At 36.3% G+C, this 22965-nt stretch overlaps 3 protein-coding genes across 3 annotated transcripts in view; 2 read left to right on the top strand and 1 right to left on the bottom strand.

Moving 5' to 3' along the window:
• Window positions 1-22965, bottom strand: part of LOC117314936 (acetylcholinesterase-like) — a 171455-nt gene that overhangs the window by 93526 nt on the left and 54964 nt on the right. The gene's annotated exons all lie outside the window — the stretch shown is intronic.
• LOC117314940 lies at window positions 12890-16702 on the top strand. The gene is made up of 3 exons (XM_033869048.1): window positions 12890-14471; window positions 15091-15566; window positions 16213-16702. The coding sequence occupies exons 1-3, from the start codon at window positions 14365-14367 to the stop codon at window positions 16629-16631; spliced, it is 1002 nt and encodes a 333-aa protein (XP_033724939.1). The 5' UTR covers window positions 12890-14364; the 3' UTR covers window positions 16632-16702.
• On the top strand, window positions 17659-20479 carry LOC117314937. Its single transcript, XM_033869036.1, has 3 exons — window positions 17659-17866; window positions 18703-19214; window positions 19996-20479. The coding sequence occupies exons 1-3, from the start codon at window positions 17754-17756 to the stop codon at window positions 20412-20414; spliced, it is 1044 nt and encodes a 347-aa protein (XP_033724927.1). The 5' UTR covers window positions 17659-17753; the 3' UTR covers window positions 20415-20479.

The following is a 22965-nucleotide window of genomic DNA, read 5'->3' as shown; positions in this document are numbered from 1 at the left end:
ACCAACACCTTGTGTAAATATCTACATACTAAAAACAGCGAATGAAAAGTCGTAATCAAATATGTCATTTTTTTTCCTTATCTCGTTTTACGAATTAAACTGACTCTGGCCAATAACGGAGGCCTTATATAATGCATTTATCCTGGTCTGTTTGACATCCATGATATAACTAAATAACAGTAAATATCGATTCTGCTGGGTCCTAACATACTATTAGCTAAATGTCAAGGCCATGTATAGGTAGCTTCTCGGCATTCAGGAAATCTCTTGTACCGGGTTCAACGTCTTTGCATTCCAGCACACGCTTCGGTCACTAGACGGCGGGAACCAGAAACGATGTCAGAGGGATACTGTCATAGATTGTACTGGACGGATTTCATTTCATTCCCGGACAGAACAGAACACATAGCAGAAAGCGACGTCACTGAGGGCTATGATATCCAAATCCTACGGCCATTTAATCTGGCTATAAAGCGTTGTAATCTATAAATATAGTTTTTAGTAAGCTATGCTGGACTCCGGGGTTCCTTTTCCCCTGTGAATGTTTTTCGGCATAGCCGTATAATAGTCTTTTAGCCCCGGATATGACGCGGGAGGTGGCGTTACTGGTCAAGATGAAGTATGTGATTGGTCAATGTAGCGGTAAATGCAAAATGCAGATATGCAGTTAAAGTCGAAACAAAATTAAGATTGAATGCAAACTGAAAAAGTGGATGTATCTATTCAAATGACATATAATGAAATTATATTCCTGATTCAAATGCAGTCTTACTATCACCAAAAAGGATTCAAACTGACATAATCTTGTTATCCGGACTAAAACGCATTTATCAATTAGTTCGTTAATTTATTTCACCAGCAGTTTTACATTAAAACTATGCCGTTTATCTTTTTTAAAGATATTTCTTGTTTCATATTTATTTATAGTAGGTAAATACATTCATATATGGAATAGATTAAATTATGGTATCAATGCGGATCCACCCTCTCCTATACTTTCACATTCTTTAGGCTCATTTGGATTTGCTAATCTCCTTCAAAAATTATTTTGATTCCTACTGACGAGTCCTAGACAGTTGCATGAGGTGGTTCTATACCTCTTTTCGACATACAATATATATATATATATAGAATAAAGTTAAAATGTCCATGTGACGGTAAATAATAAGAAAATAAAAAGCCAAACACAGATCTGCTGTCTCCCTAGTACTTTCGCGGCTACATTCTGCCGCTCTTCAGGGGATTATCCAACACCTAAAAAAATAACCAGAAAGTACTAGGGAGACAGCAGATCGGTGTTTGGCCTTTTATTTTATTATAAATGTATATATATATATATATTACTTATCTTTGCTTAAAACTACTATTCAGTTGTGTTCCGATTGTGTGTTAATCCGAGGAGAATAAGTCAATATACACCCCAAATTGATCCTGTAAGCAGTTGAGCATTCTATGACAATCTTGTCGTGATAGTAACATTTGTATAAGAATGATGTTATTACCCAAAAACGTAAAGTGACGTAGATGTTAGTAACGTCGCGTTTTAATCTGTGGCTGAAACAGCGGAGTAATGAGTTTAAAGAGAAAAGATTTAATTTGCACATTTGGACAGTGTACACTAGATTAAACTATAAGGCTTATTTTCGCAGTTAATGATGAGTTATTTTTTTGTATGGGGGATTGGGTGTATTTGTCATGTCTCCAAAACATACAGATGTATGAAGGTTAATCCTGTAATAATCATAAATTATGTTTCAGTTAATTCGAAAGATATTGACTTTTGCGGAATATTGTATAAATTAGAAATTTCGAAGAGTCACACTTGAAAAAAAACTCATCCTTTTGATATATCATGGATACATACCAGTCACATAGTATTTGGTTATACAAAATTATGATGATGCGAACCTATACAGACTTCGTGACATCAAGCCCTGCATTGTGTTGGATGATTATTTGGAGTCCTATATTTTCCTTTCCTCTCAATATCCCTCTTAATTGATCATGAGTGTCACATCCCAGGGAGGCAGTCTGCGACACGGCATGTTACAGAGGCTGTTTGAAGTAGGTTAGTTTCATTTTTAATGACTTAACTTTTTTTTATATAAGTAACTTCTTAACACATGCATGGGGTAAACATTTTAGTTAAAGTTTGAGATGGTGTCGTTTATGGTATCTGTAACCGCCTCACAGTATATATTACACCTATAATATATAACAGGCCGTCAAACTCGACATCCAATCTATAGGATAATTATGTATTCGAATCAACACACCTCTATCAGACTTGGTGTTTATCGTATGTGTCTAAGAGAAGGAGATTTTACTTTCTGACAATAGTGGAGATATCCCAAGTCCCTAAATTTATATAACTTTCTGTTTGACTGACGTTACTCTTTGAATAGTGGCGGTATGAGTTGTGTAACTAGGTGTCAAAATAATGTGACGAGGCAGAATTTAGGGGATGACCGTGTCTATGTGTAGATCTCATAGTGTGGGTCTAAATATCCATAAATAGCTTTGCTTATGCGTACTAAAACGAGCTATGATGGTATCAAATCGATATCATGATTACATCATTTATGTTGCAGCTAGCAAGAGTTAAGAAATAACATTTAAACAAATATATCGGAAATCCAAGTTGATTATAAAGACCCTAACAAATATCGTGTTTGTGAGGTATTGAATTTAATGAACGAGTTTGTTAGTCTGATATGGGAGGAGATTTTGGCGAGTTTTGGATGACACTGATGAATTCAATGTTAGTGATAATGGACATATTTTAACGCCCCTCGCGCTGTAAGAGTTCCGATACAGTAAGATTAGGCTAATTGCAGTTTCCATATAAAAAAAATAACAGAATGTTGGTGCGTCAAATCAACACTAAGCCCTTCATGGTTTACCACAGTTTACGGATGTGGTATATGCCCCAACCACCCCGATCGGCAAATAGGGTTTACCAGAGTTATCTACCTTGCCGGATGTGATATATGTATTACCCACTCCACTCCAAAACAGGGTTTACCAGAGTTATCTACCGTGCCGGATGTGATTTATATCCCATTTACAAAATCGATAAAAGTATTTAAGGTTACGAGCATGTTCTGTCCCTAAAGATCCGTCTCACAGCTGGCACGAACCAGCCGGTGTTTCACATGTCTTTTATCTGCATTAGCTTTTATATACAGGCTATAGATTAGATCGGGCGATACACGGGGAAACCATTACCTACCTACAGATAGTGTATGACTTGTACAATAACAGTGTATACCGTAATTTAATGAGTATAGTTACACCTGAAAGTGTCGTTGACGGGTTATCTGGTAAATCAGACTACGTGATGAAGTGGGTTATCTGGTAAATCAGTCTACGTGCTGAAGGGGGTTATCTGGTAAATCAGACTACGTGATGATGTGGGTTATCTGGTAAATCAGACTACGTGGTGACACGGGTTTTCTGGTAAATCAGACTACGTGGTGAAGGGGGTTATCTGGTAAAGTAGACTACGTGATGAAGTGGGTTATCTGGTAAATTAGGCTACGTGGTGAAGGGGGTTATCTGGTAAAGCAGGCTACGTGATGAGTGGGTTATCTGGTGACATAGGCTACGTGCTGAAGGGGGTTATCTGGTAAATCAGACTACGTGATGAAGTGGGTTATCTGGTAAATTAGGCTACGTGGTGAAGGGGGTTATCTGGTAAAGCAGGCTACGTGCTGAAGGGGGTTATCTGGTAAATCAGACTACGTGATGAAGTGGGTTATCTGATAAATTAGGCTACGTGGTGAAGGGGGTTATCTGGTAAAGCAGGCTATGTGCTGAAGGGGGTTATCTGGTAAATCAGACTACGTGATGAAGTGGGTTATCTGGTAAAGTAGGCTACGTGGTGACGCGGGTTATCTGGTAAAGCAGGCTACGTGATGAAGTGGGTTATCTGGTAAAGCAGGCTACGTGCTGAAGGGGGTTATCTGGTAAAGGAGGCTACGTGGTGAAGTGGGTTATCTGGTAAAGCAGACTACGTGGTGAAGGGGGTTATCTGGTAAATTAGGCTACGTGGTGAAGGGGGTTATCTGGTAAAGCAGGCTACGTGCTGAAGGGGGTTATCTGGTAAATCAGACTACGTGATGAAGTGGGTTATCTGGTAAAGTAGGCTACGTGGTGACGCGGGTTATCTGGTAAAGCAGGCTACGTGATGAAGTGGGTTATCTGGTAAAGCAGGCTACGTGCTGAAGGGGGTTATCTGGTAAAGGAGGCTACGTGGTGAAGTGGGTTATCTGGTAAAGCAGGCTACGTGGTGAAGGGGGTTATCTGGTAAAGCAGGCTACGTGGTGAACTTCTGGTGCATGTATATCGTTTTGGGGAGAAGGATTATTTGAAGGAAAACAAAACAGGGATACTCTTATTACATATTACCTTTCTATAGAGAATTACGAAGTTTTTAAAACCATGAATACATTAAGTTGAAGTTCGTTGTTGACATTTTCAAACTTGTAAGTGTCACGTGACATCAGATTCCACTTGTGATAGGTCAGTAAACAACACAGATTACTTTGGAACTCAGCACAACTCGGCTGATTCTATGACTAGACTCATCCGACCAGTGCTCGAACACAAAACATAGTTTTTTGTTGTTTTATTTCCAATACCTATTGAAAAGTTAAAGTTTAATTGTGATTATACAGGACAGACTTACCGTTAGTAATTTCAAGCCTATCACCATGACTTTTGCACGTTGGTTTATTTTTGGCAGCAGGTCACATGACACATGTGCAATGGCGGGTATTTACGTAAGTACAGACCAGTGCTCGAACACCCCTATAAAACTTTTGTTTTCAGGGTTTTTTTTGTGGTAAAGTCGGTTATATTGTAATATACATACATCCTTTCTTTAAAAAATATTGTTCAGATTATCAAACATCCCGTGGGATAAAAATAGATCGGAACACAGCGGAAGCTGACATTTTGGACCAGTGCGCATATCTTCCGATTCAGATCATAGTAGCATTGGCGAGTAAAGATGTCCCATACCTATTATATATTGCTAGAAATGTGAAAAAAACTTATTCCTCTTGTCTACATCTGGTACACATCCATTGGTACTCGTCCACAATCAAGCTAAGGTCAACCTTTGTTGGGACAAGTGACGGTAGACAACCGTAGTGGTACCACCTGTCGCACCCAACCCAGAATCTGTCTTCGTCCGTCATTTTGATATTTTTTTCAAAACTGTGTCAGATCTACATTTGAATCATTACTTTTCTTTTAAATTATGTATTTTGCTATAATTCTTTCAAAATACAGATTTTTCCATGAATGCTAACCTTTCCGGAAACGATGTTTGTTTGATGATATTTTATTGTACACTATATGATGACCATTGTCATCTGCTCAAATTTGGATTATCGTCCTTGATAGAGAGCTATCGCTACCGGAGGTAAGAAAGTGCTGTTACACCCCATAATACTCATGTGGAAAGAACGGACGGAAAGTACGATTTAGGAAATGAGAAGCAAAAATAAACAAAGTGTTCGAGCACTAGTCCTGTTCGAGCACTGGTCAGTATAGTCTACACTGTACCGGATTCAGCTAGTAAGCCGATTTTTGTTTTGATATACACTCCTGTGTCATTCTGAGAACCGGATTACCAGTAACATTCATGGTTAGCACACATTTATTAAATGCGATGGAATGTCAAGCATTTTATTTAAATTAATCAATTTCAACAGAAATGCTGTATCTCTAAGGGAACTCGGATATTTCCACTTTGACCAACTGTTTATTCTGATTCGGTAAATGTTTTATGCAATGAATTTGTAAATTTTATCTATTTCACAACAATTGCAAAACTAGTTATGTTGACTTTTTATGAATAACTCTACTTGGCTGGGATTGCAGAGCGCGAGAGGAAAACGGGCAAAGTCCTTGGCCGGACTGGTGACACGTTATCCTTTTTGCCTACGTGAGAATACCATAATTCTCAGGAGATCTGACTTTTAGTCGCCTTCCTACTATCAACATGCATTTTTGCTTAATTTCACACATTAATATAAATGACTTGATGCAGATATGAAATAAATTTAGTTTGTTGAAGAATTTTTTTTTTCATAATCATTGTATTCCAATGGTTCAATGAATATTTACGTTGTCGTTAGTCACGTTTGTCGATGATTTTAAAGGCACGTTATAAACAAAAATGTTTATGAAGTCATTATTGATGTAATGACAGGCAAAAGTGAGTATATACTAATTAGTAAAATGATGAATGTTTTATATATCCAGGAATGTGCGGAATAATGAGGCGTTTCTTTAAGACAATAAAAGAAAGTTGTATCGTTTTAGCTCTGTGTTTATACAGCATTCGTTCTTACCCTCTGACACATTGGACTGCTACCAATATCAACAGTAAATATGTAAGATTGAGATAATTCAAATTCGCACGTTATTTATCTTATAAGTGTTAACTACCCACCAGAATAATATTTATTTAGTTTATTTGTTTTATTACAATGTGGTTTGGTTTCGCTTGGTTTATTTTGTTTAACGTCCTATTAACAGCCAGGGTCATTTAAGGACGTGCCAGGTTTTGGAGGTGGAGGAAAGCTGGAGTACCCGGAGGAAAACCACCGGCCTATGGTCAGTTCCTGGCCAACTGCCCCACGTGGGTTTCGAACTCACAACCCAGAATAATACACAGAACTATTAAAGTACAGTTCTATAATTAGCGTAATTAATTATTTGACAACACTTTAAAAGCACCCACGTAAATCATGTTCATGAGACAATACCGTGTTATGAGATTCTAGTTAAATATTTTGCATGCGTTAATTGTAACACAATGGACAATAAGTGATATCTTGCGTGCTTTTTTTTTCTTTAATCAATGATATTAAATTACCTTGTACTTAACTAAGATTTCTGAATGTTTTAATTGAATTATAATTACTAATGTATACATTATAAATATATAAATAAATATATATATATATATTTAAACGGTTATGAATGATTGATTTAAGAAATAAGAATGTTTGGTCGATGGCAATTATTAGAAGTAACCAGTAAACTAACCAGGCTTTGTAGAACTTTAAAGGTATGAACTACAAGTGTTTACATGTTTTTGGGGTTTAACGTTCTGATGTAGACAGACCTCTAGTCTTTTAATCTTCAGGGTGGGTATAATAAAACTATTTAGAACTTCAACAAAATATGTAAGTATAAACACAAACATAACATAAACATTACATGAAACAAACGTGAAAACGTAGCTTATTACATTGCCTGATTGATGTTAAAACCAGAAGCTGTCAGACACACAAGTATGTACACGGCGCAATGCTTTACTGCTGTAACGTACATGGTATATTATAAACCTCTGTAATTAAACATCTAATTGGTTTATTTCCCATATACAATATATAAAAGCTTAGTTCCTTTTCAGCAAAAAGAACACAAAAGAAAATCACAGATTTCTAGTACTATTTTTATTGGGATATTTGTTGTTTGACTTTAAGCATTTTAAAACAAAATGGAAACAACAAAACCCTGTTATTTCATGGTGTTAACAGCGCTTGACAGCGTTTGAAATTCCAGTGATGTATGGTTGAGCGTCGGTGCGACGCTGACGAACCTGTAACCTAGGTGATAATGTAATTGTATAGACAGAATGTCCGTCCAGTCAGTCCCTAATGAAATTTTCACGTGTTCGTGTCTGAATTACATGTATGAAGGATTTGTTCTTTGTTCCTACTAAACTTGCTGATTCTATCATCATTGTCGTCCCCCTCATATTGTCTCCCAGTATAGAACAATATAACAAAGGACCCATGCAACAGTACCTTAAATAGGATACAATAAACTGTATCTAGTTAGGAGACAGTCAGGTGTCACCATTACACGATGACGTCAATTAAATTCTCCTGTACTCCACGTGCACAATCTTTCCTAGATATGTATAACAACAGAATATGATTTTTGGTTTACGCGCACTCTCCTCCTTTAGATAGTAAAAATGGCATGAAAATATATTCACCTTTTAATACAAATTGAGCGTTAGAACATTAGAACAATAACATACTTTATCGTACAGCCGTTCCGTGCTACTAAGTCACGTCAGTGATGCCAAGTGTACATGTGCTGATAAAGGGAGGAGCTTCAAAAAATATCTAAAAAGATCTAAAGAGAATGTGGACGAAAGGATGCAACAACCCAATAATGCGAAAAGATTTATGATTCACAGTATTGGATATTAAAGAGTTTCAAAGAAAAGAGATATTCTGAACTTTATCACTATTCAATAAGATTATCCCATGCGTGTTACTTCAAACCTCAGGAAGAGTTAATCTCTATCAGTGTCTACCACCTTCAGTAGCACTGTCTACAACCTTCAATGCACACACCAGATATACTGCTTTTCTTTGTATGTTAAACAACCGAACTCTTTCCAGTTATTCAGTTATATTAAAAAAAATGTTCCCTTATATATAAAACAAATACATGTCATCATACGTAAGGATAAACTTGAATATATCTCAATGTTTTCGATATGTAACACAAAAACTGATTATACTCTTAAACAAATTGCGAATACCTTCTGGTAATATTTATTTTATTTATATATTTTTTTTTTTATTCATATTATTTTTTTAATTTTTATTTTTTTTTTGTACTTTTACTAAACACAATTCCTTGTGGAAAATCATCTTTTATTGACGAACCCTTTTATTATGAGACGTTACAAACTGTGACGTCTTTTTTTTACGCTGTGGACTGAGAAACATATTTTTTAATCCAATGAAAATGTTTGTTACAAGCAAAACTAAATTATACATATAAAATGTATCTGTTAAGCTTTGAACTGTTATCAGGTGGTAGTATACAGTAGGTATGAACACATTAGTGATGGTAGATAAATTACAATGATTCTTACACTGACCGAACCACTGTGAAATTGTCGAATACAGTATCTATAACTAACTTTACCTACAAATCGACACAGGATATAAATAGTATGTAACGAAATAAATATAAAAGGAGGATAAACAGTTGATTTACTTTGTGCGATTTACTAAGCTAAATAAATTAATGAATAAATGAATTTCTGTACTTATAAATCAAAATTGCGAACCACTTTATCCGAAATCATTCCGATAACATATGTTAAAGAAATCCCGAGGTTATCCCTTATCGTGCTTGTGATGTGGGAGGCGAACTATGTTTTCCAAATCTGTAGTGGACTATTTCATTGTTATCATTATGTTAACAGCCTAGGATGTTTTCTGAGAAAAGACCATTCCACACTTTATAATATCTAATAGCCACTTTGTCATACAGAATTGAAACACAAAAGCAAACGATATTGCCTGAATAAGATAGGAAAAGAATTTCCCCGTAGATTCGTATAATTTAATGAAGTTTTAGCTGGTGATGACCTGGTTAGGTTTCAGGATAGTACGCTGTAATGGTAACCGACGAAGTGGGTCTCTAAAGATTCAAATTCCCTGTTCATAAATAAACCTTACGTCTACTTTCATTTTGATTAATTTTCCGGAAAGGAATGCCTCTGTTATTTAAAGAGATGTTCACCATTTCAATCCACAAAGGGAGATATTTTACTATGTTATTACGATTCATGATTAAACCTCACAATGTGTATGGTTATGATATCGACCTGTACAGGAATAACAACAGACCGTTATCGCCATAGGGTTAAAATATCATTTGTACTCTTGATTTGTTGGCAGACTACAAAGGAAATCAGTTCCCCAGATTAGAAGCATGTTATGATTGGGTTAGGTAATGTTTCAACTATCAACAACTTTTGGTTATTTAAGGATAGCCTCCCCTATGTATTCGTATAGTGTTTTTGTTTTTTGTTTGTCGTTGGAGGCTGCGGTATGTTTGTGTTTGCCTGCCTGTGATAGCGCGGAACTGATGCTGGCCTTTATAGTGCTGCCTCACTGTAACATACCACCGAAATCATCCAACAGGAACCACACCCACAGTGTCCGGCCGCGGTGGCCGAGTGGTTAAGTGGTCCCGACACTTTATCACTACCCCTCAACCTCTGGGTTGCGAGTTCGAAACCTACGTGGGGCAGGTGCCAGGTACTGACCGTAGGCCGGTGGTTTTTCTCCGGGTACGCTGGCTTTCCTCCACCTCCAAAACCTGGAACATCCTTAAATGACCCTGGCTGTTAATAGGACGTTAAACAAAAACAAACTGTTCGGCCCTGTGCTGGATAGTTAGGGGGTAAGTCATTTAACTGAGGGCAACCGGGTATCATATCACATTTTACTGATAACGGGCAAACCAGACGCCCTATTTCCAGAATGCTGAAAGTTAACTAGTAACGACTTTCAATTTTATGTATTCGTGGCTTCATCAAATAATTCTCTGTACATAGCACTATAATGTCCTGATTCTGTAGGTGGGTGTACTACAAAATCTAGAATAGCCTTTCTATGGAAGACACCTGTGTGAGTGGCACTGTCTTAAAATACTTGTTCACATAAATGTCATCCCGTATGCACGGTGTGCACATGTCGCACTCAACTTCAATTTCAACAAATTTTATTGACATGGAAGGAAAGCAAATAGGATTAGATACCAGGCATAGCCTATCTTAGTCATCTCCTTAGTAACAACAGGTGGTATGGAATACAGACAAATATAATGTATATATATACACATTGATATGACAAATTGACTTAAGGGGAAGTAATTCCTTGAGGTTGTTAGACTTTTTCAATGCTGTTTACTTGATTTTAGATACTGGATTATTATGTTATCAGTGAATAATACAAAGCAATAAGATATTGATATTCATTTAAGCATTGATGTCATTTTTTTTTTAGTTTCATCGGGGTATGAAACAAATTTTGTTTGCAAACTTCGCGGATTCATACAGTTCGCAAAAAAAATTTGTTTCATACCCCGATGAAACTAAAAAATAATTGACATCAACGCTTATAATTAATTTTTGAAAATTATTTTCTAATTTAAAACATGTTTTATGTACAATTTTACAGTTTTTAAATGGGATTCTTTTTCTCAAATCAATACGCAACGTCAATTGTCGTATTGTGACGTCACATTTTTAGCGCCATTCTCGGAATTTCTTTCATAGAAGAATGAAAAGAATTTTTCGACCAATCACATTTGAGTATTTACCATGAAAACAAAGAAAAATTAATTATATAAATATACTGTTAAACGTAAATATTTGGTGATATTGAATGTATCCGCCCAACAGATACAGGCCACATAGTCCATATGTCGTATTGTTGTTTACCGGTCCATCACCGATTCCATATGATTGTGTAAGTAATGGTTCCTTGTGTATCACGTTCAGTACTGCGCGTCCAGAAACGTAACAGTACATGTCATTGATGAATTCATTCGGCTTTACTCGGCTGAAGTACTTGCTCTAGACTGACCACCAGACCCTAAGTTGTTTTGTTAAGAATTGCCAAGTTAAATTATAATACTAGATTATCTGCCCCTAGTTTGAAACCTAGAATCAGACATATCATAGGGATCAAAATCATAAAGCTCAATTTTATTTATAATTTCAATATTCTAGAGACAGGGGGCCAATCTATACTTTCCTCCATGCCCTCCCCAATGAGGTCGAACGTTCCATACGTGAGTCAATATCGTGGAGGCGTTTGAGAGAAATGATTGAAGAGAAGACGTTAATATTACATATTTAGTCGCTCCCTCCCAATCATAAAATGGAGACAACAGTTATGATTCGTACGTCATACCTCTTGTGACTTTATTTCATTTTATGCATATCTAAATAGATCTTATTCATATAAATATATCTTATTGACACAATTATATCTTATTCATACAAATAGATCTTATTAATATAAATATATCTAACTGATTCAATTATATCTTATTCATACAACAAAGATTTGAGCAACATACTTTGCCTATCTAAGCTCCCCCATAGCTTCCGTCATACTTTTAATAGTTTGATAAATCAAATACAACATTTACCTGCATTAACATCCAACTCATCTAGTGGCACTTAGGTATATATATACAAATATATTTTAACTTATAATTTCATTCGGTTTTCCAAACAATTTGGTTTTATTTATTGACAGATAAAATTGAAATAATTAAACTTTATAGAAATAGTCATATTTCGACAATTACACTTTTTCTTGTAATAATTTAGTTTTGTATGAAACACGCATTTTCATTGGCTGAAATAATTTTGTTATACCTCCATAACAAAATTTTTGACGTTGCGAAATGTAACGTCATTTTTGATTGGCTGATGACGTTGCGTAATAATTTATCACAGAAAAGAGTTCGCCAAAGAAAGTGAAATATCTTGGTGTGTATAAGACGAAATTAAATTATAAGGATTAACATTAATTATTGTTTCTGTTATACAGTCATAACATAAAAAACAGGAGTGTACTCTCTTCATAAACCGCTTCGCGGTTTATTTAGAGTACACTCCAGTTTTTTCTGTTATGACTGTATAATAGAAAAAATAATTGATGTTAATCCTTAAATATACATAATTGATAGTGTTGTAAAATATTTGTCAAGACGATCTAAATATCTCATTGTCAATATCCATTTTAAATATATGGATTTACAAGTTGAGTTAAATATCTGTTCTGTTTCAATCCGTCCATTGCGTATATAAGATAGAGCTAGTACAGCTACATGAAACACAATGACATTTGTGACTGTTTTCTTTCAAGCAGCAGCCAACCCAGGAACCCAATTCGATCACAGGCGCTTGCATAGAAAATGCGATTTTCAAACAAAAAAAAAACAAAAAAAATTGGATATGACAGTGGTATGTGTAATCTGTTAAGCTCACAGATTACACATACCACTGTCATATCAATTTTTTTTTTTTTTTGAAAATCGCATTTTCTATGCAAGCGCCTGTGAATTCGATAAGGTGCGTTTCTACTCAATGTATCGTTCAGTAAGCGGGTTGTGTTTTATTACAATCGCATGATCAATTAGCCTTCGAAATCGGGGTCGTCCTCGGGGTAAACTTACAGTTACCATTGGAAACCACATAAACATTTCCCTCTGTGTATTGTAAAACAAATATCGGCTTTCAAGCTTCAAGGTGATATAGACAATTGGGATGAAGTGTTTACAGATAAAGAGTTTTAATGACCAAATGAATACCTAAACAGTAAGTAAACAGAGACAGTCAAGAATTATATATAGATAAACATTAAATTTTATCTGTACCCTCTAAATATTAACATTTTACTTCAAATATTGTCGCTATTTTCTAAGTCTTATCAATTTACACTAAATATTGAAAATCATGAGAAAATACCGACAACAAAGCGGAGCAGGATTTCTACTTCTACTGAAAATGCACAGGGATACTAAAACCAGATGTTTTGGAAGCGTAAGCCTTTTCTGCTAGATTGACGACAACCGAAAAATTGGCCAATCCAGGTAAAGTGTACCATCAACACGAGAACTACATATTGTAGATTGGAGAACGGAATCGCCCGGTTTATCAAAAATTATCAAACATGTCTGAATTGATATCGCACACGAAAACAGAACGTTCCAAATGAAAAAAAAGTATTTTACATAAAATATAAATTAAATGCTTGACTGAAAATATTGTGTGATAGAAGAAACAGTAAGATATAGTGATTTATATTCTGAGAGGGACATTTTATCAGAGCTCTCACACAGGGAATGAATATGTCGGAAGGGAAAATGCCCAGCTCCCAGTTCAATACTTGTCAAATACACTGTATTGTTTTAATGTAACGGTGGTATCTATTACATTGTCATATCGGGCCTTATACTTGGATCCGATTAAAGTCCGAAATGGAATTTCAGAATCAAAGATGATGATTCTCTAAACAAAGCAACTTTGACTTTGGTAATTTGAAAATAAGAACAAAATCCTGATGCTATCATTCCATTATAATTATCATTGTTTAATCAAAATTGACATGCTGCGCCGACGCAGGGCTTAGGTTCATCATATATATCATTTTGTCACTTTTGTCTGGTTTCTGCTGTTGGGAGATACATTAATGATAAAATGAACCCAACGGGCCATCAAGCGTAAGCAACTGTTCTGAAATTTAGAGAAGAATAAAGAAAAAAATACTTAACTTCGGTGCCCCTGACAAGTGATTTTTTTTTGTTTAGCAAAAGTTGTTGGTAGTCACACAACGAACTTTAGAAGACGTCAATATATCGTGTCTTTGGTAATATGTCCGATTATCTATTCGTGGATTTAAGGTTAAGTTTTGAACTTTTGTCTTTAGTGTTATACACGGGATGGTAGATAAGATATATAGCATTCCATTGTAGAGAGTCGAATAGTCAGGTAACGTGACAATGTTGTGGTGGTCACCTTACGTCTTCCTGGTCCTGTGTCCACTGATTTCGCCCGGGACAGTCAATGGAGGATACTTAGAGTCTGGGGCAGATATGAATGAAAGCAGGTAAATGATAGATTCTCGACATGTCTATGTCGTATTCACGAAAACGTAATAAAAGCAGACAGACGCGTTTACAAACTTGCTTTTGGTTGATTTGTCGTCCTTGTTCTTTAAAGGTGCTACATAAATACTCGAAAAAATGATAATTATGATATCGGTGGAAAAAAACAATAGGCTGATGTTTAATACAATACAAAATCTGACATACATTGTTTTATATCTCCAATCGTCTGATCTTATCTTTGTATCTTTTACATTGACGGTGCCTAAATCATTAATTAAAAAAAAAAGAAACTATAGCGCTGCTCCATTTCTAGGTCTGATCTTTATGTTAGGGTCTTATAAATGATCTTTTCGGGACGCTGTTGTAACCTTTTCTTTTCTTGGTGTAAATGAGATATATTGTATCCCATGGGTGCAATTTTATATGAGAAGCAGTTGTACACTGTCAGTTTTAAGAACTATTAAGTTACTAAGAAATTATCATTTCAAACTTGCACGCAACTGACTACATTATAATAAAGAACAAAAACAAATCAATTTGACAAGACCTAGCGTATAATAATTGCACAAATATCTAAACGATTTGTGCACACCTTTATAAATCCCTTCTTGTTGACAGGATAGTGGCCCTTATCGAGAGGCTCGACAGACAGGAGGGCAGAATGCAGAGTCTGGAAATAATGGTAGCGAAACATACAAAAGCTCTTGCAGAGAAAGACAAGAAAATAGAGGAACTTGAACAAGAGATTACGGACGTCAAATCAAGATTCGTACCGATTCAGAAAATGTTTCACACTCATGCTAAGTATAATGGAGAACCTCAAGGTGTTGAGTCAAAAACCTATCGGAAGACACAAGGTAAACTTGTCTTAGGCGAGACCGGACAAGACACGGACGATCACAACAATAGCAGGCATGATATCCCCGCACAGAGTGAAATCATCAGCATTGCAGATCGTCTCAATGAACCTGATGTTCAGGATAATAAAGTCCATTTTGAAGGATTGAATGCATATAATGTAAGCAAGTCAAGGAACACACAGAGGTCAGGACACGCTGGGAGTAGGCACACCTCAACAGTAAAACAAAGAAAAAGTAGGTATTCTGAACAACAAGCATTAATCACGACGTCAAATATACAATCTTAATTATTCAACTTTTAACTAATTTAACAACTTAAACGCCATTTTCTCGTTTACTCAGAAGGAAGTATTTCTTTAACAAATTATATGGATTTAATTAAATCCTCATGCATATAAGGAGTGGGACGACTGGTTCTCCCGTTGTCAGTATAATGTAACTGGGTGAGGTGTTCTGCTGGATGTCTTTTGCAGTATGCTTCAGTGAGGTAGCACTATAAATCGGCAAAAGTTCCGGCCTATCACAAGGAGACTTGCGACAAACATACCGCAACCTTCCAAAACACGTATACGCACTCACCACACGCATGCATCTCGCATGCACGGGAGGCCGTCCTTGAGTGACCTTAGCTGTTGATAGGACTTTAAACAAATAAAACCAAACCAAACCAATCGTAAAAAACACAACATCACAAGAAAGAGCAATCATAAAAATAGGAAAACAAACAAGGAACAATCGGGACAGCAGACCAATGTTTGCATCCAGTTTGAATGCTTATCCTTCATAGAAGACAGAGAAAATATTACGTTTCCGGTGTATAAAGGTGACATTTATCTCCGTACAATGTCATAGGTCAAATAAAGTATTATTCTGGTTTCAGAGCGAGTTGACAGTTCCCTGACGGATGGCTTTGCCTTCAGCGTGTCATTGAGTTCAAATACAAACGTTGTTCCTCAAGGAATAATCAAGTATGATGACGTAATGATTGACACCGGAAATGGATATAACCATGGTAACGGTATCTATGAAGTCCCAGCTAGTGGAGTTTATGTGTTTACTTGGTCTATAAGGAGTGGTGCCAACAATGGACTGAGTATGATCACTCAGTTGATGATAAACGGAGTGGTGAAATCGACTACTGATGCCGACAGTGATGCACATAACTGGGAATCTGCCACAGGGATTATTGTGACGTCAGTAACGAAGGGCGATCACGTGTACATTCGCGGGTATAACGCAGGACAGGTGATCAGCCAGGACTTAAATAAGTCAACTTTTTCTTGTTGGCGGCTTTTTTAGAATTATAACACCAGTTAGTACACCATGTTTGTAAAGAAAACATTGATCCATTAAAAACTGATGCAATATCAGAGGGATGTGTTTTACTTCATCAACTCTATAAAGAATGTTGAGAATTGGATGGGGATAGATATGACACTTTCATTACGATGCTATTACAGCGTGTAATTATATATTCGTGCCAAACAGTGGCATTGTCAAAAGGTTCCAAATACTACCACGATGAAATTTCCGTCAAGAAATGGTGTACAGATTTGGATAAGCAGTAGAAATAATTCAACAGCAATACATGTATTAGTATTATTTGGTAGCTCATGAATTACCATTCAGTCGAATATGGCCTTGTGACCACCTGAGGTAATATATGCCACTTCAGGTGTTACCGTATCTTCATTCCAAATGTATAAATTATAGTTATGTGAAGCTGATTAACATATCACTAAGATTTGACTGTACCCTTGTATTTGCCAACATGATGAATGTCGTCAACAACGGTACAAGCATAGTTTACAGTCCTTACATATCCTATCAAGTCCATTTAAACAATTTGATATCACCTTTACATACAACTTTATTTAAACAACTTGACAAAAATGTAGATACATAAATACATGTATATGTGTATAGGCCTATCTATAGAAAAATATATTAATCTAATCTTGCGTTGTACATTTTGGAAATCCAGAAAGACAGAAAAACAATTTTCGAATATATACAATATATCAAATATGTATATAATATCATAAAAAATATATAATATACTATAAGATATATAAAATATAGATATTTATATGATATAGAGGGGGAAGTGTACTATCGATATCGTTTAATTAAGATCATTCTGACCCGATACTACCAGACATCAGAATATAGAAGGTAGCAGATAATATTTCTTTCTTGTCACGTTAAGGTGTTATGTTGTTTCATTTTGTTATAAATTGTCTCCCTTGAAGAAGTATAAACACTGTGTGGTCGTAAAAACTCACTGACCATTAGTAATCTTGACCTAAATTTGATTTCCTTATCAGTTAGAATTCGACCTTATGCGGACGTAAAATTCCTACAAGATAAGGCAACTTTTGTACATGTTTATTCCACTTTAAATCGTCAGTTTATACGGCAATGTCGCATTGGTCATCTTACATACTTGTACTCCTTTGTCCGCTGATTTGGACCTGGAGGGTTGATGGGGAATACCTGGAATCTTTGTCGGGGACAGACGTGAACACAGACAGGTAATGAATAACTTCAAACATTAGTATTAAAATGTAAACAGGAGAGACTAAAATCGGGGTCCTCTAGAATAACGAGGGTTTCAACCGAGGGATAATAAATCGGGGTCCTCTAGAATAACGAGGGTTTCAACCGAGGGATAATGGAGGAGACAGTACTTCCAACACTTGATGAATTAAGATATTTTTATTCATCCTTTTTGTCTTATCTCGGACGTTGGAGAGCGCACAAACGTTGGTTAGTGTTAGGGTTCATGACGAATCAGTTATTTGCTTCCGTGACTTCTATCTAAGATACACTGAAAATCATATTAACACCAACCAACCCCAACCCCAACCCCTTCACCCCTTCACCCCCACCCCTTTTCTTGAAACACTTTGGATCTTATTCCCCTTATTTCTTTTTATTGCCAAATGAATTTGACTTTTATTGTCCCTTGAAAACAATTAATTCATAATGTCTCTTGAAAACTGCAGCAGCCGTCCCTGTGAGGTCTATAAATCGTGTTTCTTGCTCTCTGCTCGACGTTGGTCGTTTTGATTAGTTCATCCCTTGTCAAAATACTTGACTAGTATCCAGGTGTGGTATTTTAATGTGATGACATTAAGAAACCGTTCCCAATAATAAAGTGGCTGATTACGGATATCACGTGTTGGTGCTTTTGCGTGCCGCTTGGCGCATTGTCCAACCGCGAATACTGGAGATTTAAAAGTTAATAAGTTCCCCCTAAAATCATTTTGTAAACGCCATACTTAGACACTTTTATTAGTGTGAGGTAAAACGATACCAAAACAAACTCCTGGCAAACAAATACATTATTTGAGATTACGTTTTACAGAAACATTCTCGGAGACCAGATCAGCACCCTTATACAGAAGATCAATCAACAGGAGGACAGACTGCAAAGTCTGGAAACAAAGGCCGCAAAACATGCACACGCCATGGCAGAGAAAGACAGGAGAATCGATCAACTTGAGCAAGAGCTTGCAGCTTTGAAATTTAAAATGGCACCAGTCCTTACATCGTTTGGCAAAACGACATCAGAGGAAGTCGGTAAAGGGCAGCAGGCTGAGTCAGTCAGTAACGGCACTGTAAAGAACCAACTAGTCAAAGACAATACCAATCCACGCATTGCTGATTACAACATCAGAAACAAAGACAAACCTACAGGAAACCAAAGGGTTCAAGTTGACGACTATCGTAAACACTTTGACAGTTTCGGCAGAAAGCTCGCTTTTGAGACAGAAAGCTCGGATGCCAATTATGAAAGTGCGTTTAGGAACGCAGAATCACTGGAATATCCAGGACCTGTTGGAGTCGGAAAAATCCAGGCGACAAAACAGCAAGAAAGTGAGTATATGTGAGTCCTAATACGTTCTAACCGGACTGACTTCAGATATACTTCTTCCATGGTTAAAGAATGGTTTCTGGGTTCTTTTTTTTCTCTCCTTGTAAAATATTAATTTGCCGAACTTGTAAGCTACTCTCAGTACAAGAAATAAAAGACTTTCCCGGATTTGATAGATACCTGTCTATCATACGCCTACTTTTCGTATCAGGTCAAGCACTGTATTTGGAAGCAAACAGGCAACCACATGACAAAACGATACCCCATCAAGCATCAAGACATTTCGTGATCGCACAAATATAGTTTAGACACGTGAACCGTCACTGTGTACTTGTGGATTAATTTACGAGAGTGAAAAGTGAAAAGTGCATGGGTGTACCTATATTTTAAGGATGTCAAATTTTATGTCCGATTTTCCAACTGAAACCGCGTCCTACGGATCGCACAAAGCCACGTGGAAGTGTACAGTGCACACGTAGTTAAAATGTGCACGTGTTTCTGCTTCGTTCCTTTGATGAGTTTGATCGGGAAAATGCATTCAGCGTTTTTGTAATGACTTTTGTCACGTGCTTATTGATGTATGCCTAAGTATGGTTTTTTTCCCCATCGGACACGCCAAGTAAATACTTTAATGTAACACAATTGTTTAATTCAGAGAAAAAAAATCTTTTTATTTATTACTTGTATAACGATCGCATATCATATTATATTTAGTCCTCGTTTGGTAGATTTTGAGTTAAGAGTTTCATTATTATTTTGATATTCCATGTTTTGCTGTTTCAGAACGAGTTGACAACACACCGCCTAGTGGCGTGGCCTTCAGCGTGTCTTTGAGTGCTAGTACCGACGTGGTTCAACAAAGTACCATCAAATATAACGACGTCATGATTGACGTCGGAAATGGCTACAACCATGGTAACGGTATCTATGTGGTCCCAGTAAGCGGCGTGTATGCCTTTACCTGGTCTACAACGAGTGCTGTAAATAATGGTAGAGCCATATGTACATATTTGATGATCAACGGCGTTGTTACATCGGGTACATGTGCCGACAGCGATGCTTCTGACTGGGAATCGGCCACTGGTGTCATTGTGACGTCAGTAAGTGCTGGTGATCACGTGTACGTGTTGTCACGCTCTATAGGACAGATCATTAGTGACGGGAGTGCTAAGTCCACCTTTGCTGGGTGGCTTTTGTTTTAAAAATGACGCGATGTTGTTGTGATTCGCTCTCAATAAAGTATTTGATTATTGATTGACTATCGACAGGACGTGTGATATGTCTTGAATTGAAGAGTATTTCAAAAACGAGGCGTAATACTTAATTATTGTTAAAATGTCTCGATATTTTCAAATGGCAATGCAGACTTAAACAGCACAGAATTCGTTAGAAGATACTATTTGTTATTTTGTTTATTATATTTTATAGCAAAATTTTCCGGGGAAGCTTTGAAGTTCTCCCATTGCCGTCTGATAATCTTAACGAAATTGTAAAGCTAAGATTTCTGATTCACATAATCTGTCATCAAGTAAAAATAGTCTGCATTGTTTCATATGGATGGGAGTGCCATCCATTTCAAGAGTTGCACTGTTCATTTAAGCATTGAACGGCTTTCAGTTGGCATTCATATTGACTATGAATGCCAACTGAAAGCCGTTCAATGCTTATATTTACCATCTGCGATTTTTTATTTGTCGTGCGATTTTTTTTGAAATTTTCAAATTCAAATTTCAGTTGGCAGTTCATAAGCTGGTAAACTCGCAACTGAATTGGTAGGGTTATATAGTGGCAGTGCCATACAATAGTAAATATAATATAAACAAATGTAACATAATTTGAAATCAAAATATCTGCAATCTATTAATTCAGTGGGCTATTGTTTCGACATTTCTTTGGCCTTTGTTAAGTTTCCTAATTTTCCTGCTATTTATCAGCATTTTAGCCTTACAATCACTGGTGATTCTATGGGGAAGGGCAGAACAGCTGTGTGGTAGCCGTTTACTTACCTGTAATTTTAGCTCTACTGCTTCTAACTCTCAGTTCGTATTGAATGATGCTGGTATCGTTGGTGTCTTCTGTTTAACTATGTACAATACAATTATAGCCGTTTAATAAAGCCGATACAGTGTTTATTAACCCTAAACAAACTATCGACTGATGACAATCAGAAAGTGTCAAAAATATCATTTTACCAAACGGCTGAGAGAGGCCAACAATCCTAACACGGGATAACAATTAACAGGTAAATGTGATAAATTTTGATAGTTTATTCTTTCACAATGTCCTCAAATGCTTTTAGGTATCAATAATAATCTGGGTATTTAAACAAAGAGCTAAACAAGTATCGAGAGTGTGTCATACCGCACTCACTCAGATAGATATACTTGTGGGGTGAATTAACGATTCATTCCGTGCAAATATCTCCGTTGCCTATAGGATATGAAATTTAATGTAATTTTGTGTTTTTCGCAAAATTTATCATTAAACCTCACTGCGCATGTTTTTTTTAGCGACGGAATGAACGGAAATTAAATGTGATGTCCATATCTGATTAAAACTTGTGCGTTGTACCCCACAAGTTCACAGACAAAAGACTACACCCCATAACTCAATCTTGTCTGTATGTCCGCATTATATAATCTATTCTTCAAACTGAATAATACTAACTTCCTCTTATTCTATAGTGTGTCATTCTTACATAGCCGAATGTTTGTGAAATGTTACAAACGCCGTTTCGATAGATCGCTGTCATAGAAGTGTTAGAAATCCGTTGTTGCGATTCTCGGCAAACAAATTACGACAGAGTAAGACATTGCGTCTATACTCTTGTAATATCTTAGGATTCAGAAGATAGTTAAAATTTGTCTGTGAGTATCTTCTTAATGAAACTACGTACACACATACCACATTATCTTTTGGAAACGGAGTAATGACAGTTTGTTGTTGTTGTTGTTGTTGTTTTAATATGTTTCCGGATCATATTCGTGTGTATTTAATCTGTGCTGTTGTAATCATTTGTAATATCCATATTGGGATAACATAAAGTTCACGTTATCATAAATACAGCATACTCCGAAATGTACACAATAATGGATATGGTGCTCATCGCCTGCATTGTCCAGAATACTAATTCAGACTTAATAACCCTGTATCAAAAATACATGTTACGTCTTATTTACTGGGGTGTGTTTTTTTTTTTTATTTTTTTATTTTTTTTACAATGAAAATATAATGTTTCAAAGACTATAAACATAGTGAATCCTAATCTGTTTTAATTCCTCTTCATACCATACATTTGATACCACCGTTAAAAACCTTTTCAATGTCTTCAGCATCACTTTTGTTATATAGACGTGTATCTGCATGTAACAGCGATAAAAGCCAGCCACCGTGAAATTTACAATTTAAAGAACCTTCCATCCATAGATAATGTGTCGTTCCGCCATATCTCGCTTTTGAAAAGACGATTTTTTGAAATATCAATCAACTTGACCCCTTTTGGCTTCGCCCCTTAGGCCCCTAAGGGTAGGGACCATGTCATTTACATTTGTCGTAGACCTTTGGCCAAGGAATGCTTCTGCAAAATTTCATTAAAAACCATTCATGAGCTTTTGAGAAGAAGTCGAAAATATGACTAACGACGGCAACTGACGACACAGGACGATAAACGAAGCCGGTTCGGAGAAGGTCGCTGACCTTCACTCAGGTGATCAGAAAACTTAATCTTAATTTGTTTTAATTCCACTCCTTTAA

This window comes from Pecten maximus, chromosome 17 (assembly GCF_902652985.1).
Source record: "Pecten maximus chromosome 17, xPecMax1.1, whole genome shotgun sequence".
Classification (NCBI taxonomy): Eukaryota; Metazoa; Mollusca; class Bivalvia; order Pectinida; family Pectinidae; genus Pecten; species Pecten maximus.
The sequence above is the reverse complement of the archived record's forward strand: the minus strand, read 5'-3'. Positions and strand labels throughout refer to the sequence as shown.

Excerpts from the sequence above, each read along its gene's own strand:
- LOC117314940 (XM_033869048.1), top strand. The coding sequence starts at position 14,365 with ATGTTGTGGTGGTCACCTTACGTCTTCCTGGTCCTGTGTCCACTGATT. Across the intron at positions 14,472-15,090 it reads GCAGATATGAATGAAAGCAG|GATAGTGGCCCTTATCGAGA; the intron begins GTAAATGATAGA and ends TCTTGTTGACAG. Across the intron at positions 15,567-16,212 it reads AACAGTAAAACAAAGAAAAA|AGCGAGTTGACAGTTCCCTG; the intron begins GTAGGTATTCTG and ends TTCTGGTTTCAG.
- LOC117314937 (XM_033869036.1), top strand. The coding sequence starts at position 17,754 with ATGTCGCATTGGTCATCTTACATACTTGTACTCCTTTGTCCGCTGATT. Across the intron at positions 17,867-18,702 it reads ACAGACGTGAACACAGACAG|AAACATTCTCGGAGACCAGA; the intron begins GTAATGAATAAC and ends TACGTTTTACAG. Across the intron at positions 19,215-19,995 it reads GGCGACAAAACAGCAAGAAA|AACGAGTTGACAACACACCG; the intron begins GTGAGTATATGT and ends TTGCTGTTTCAG.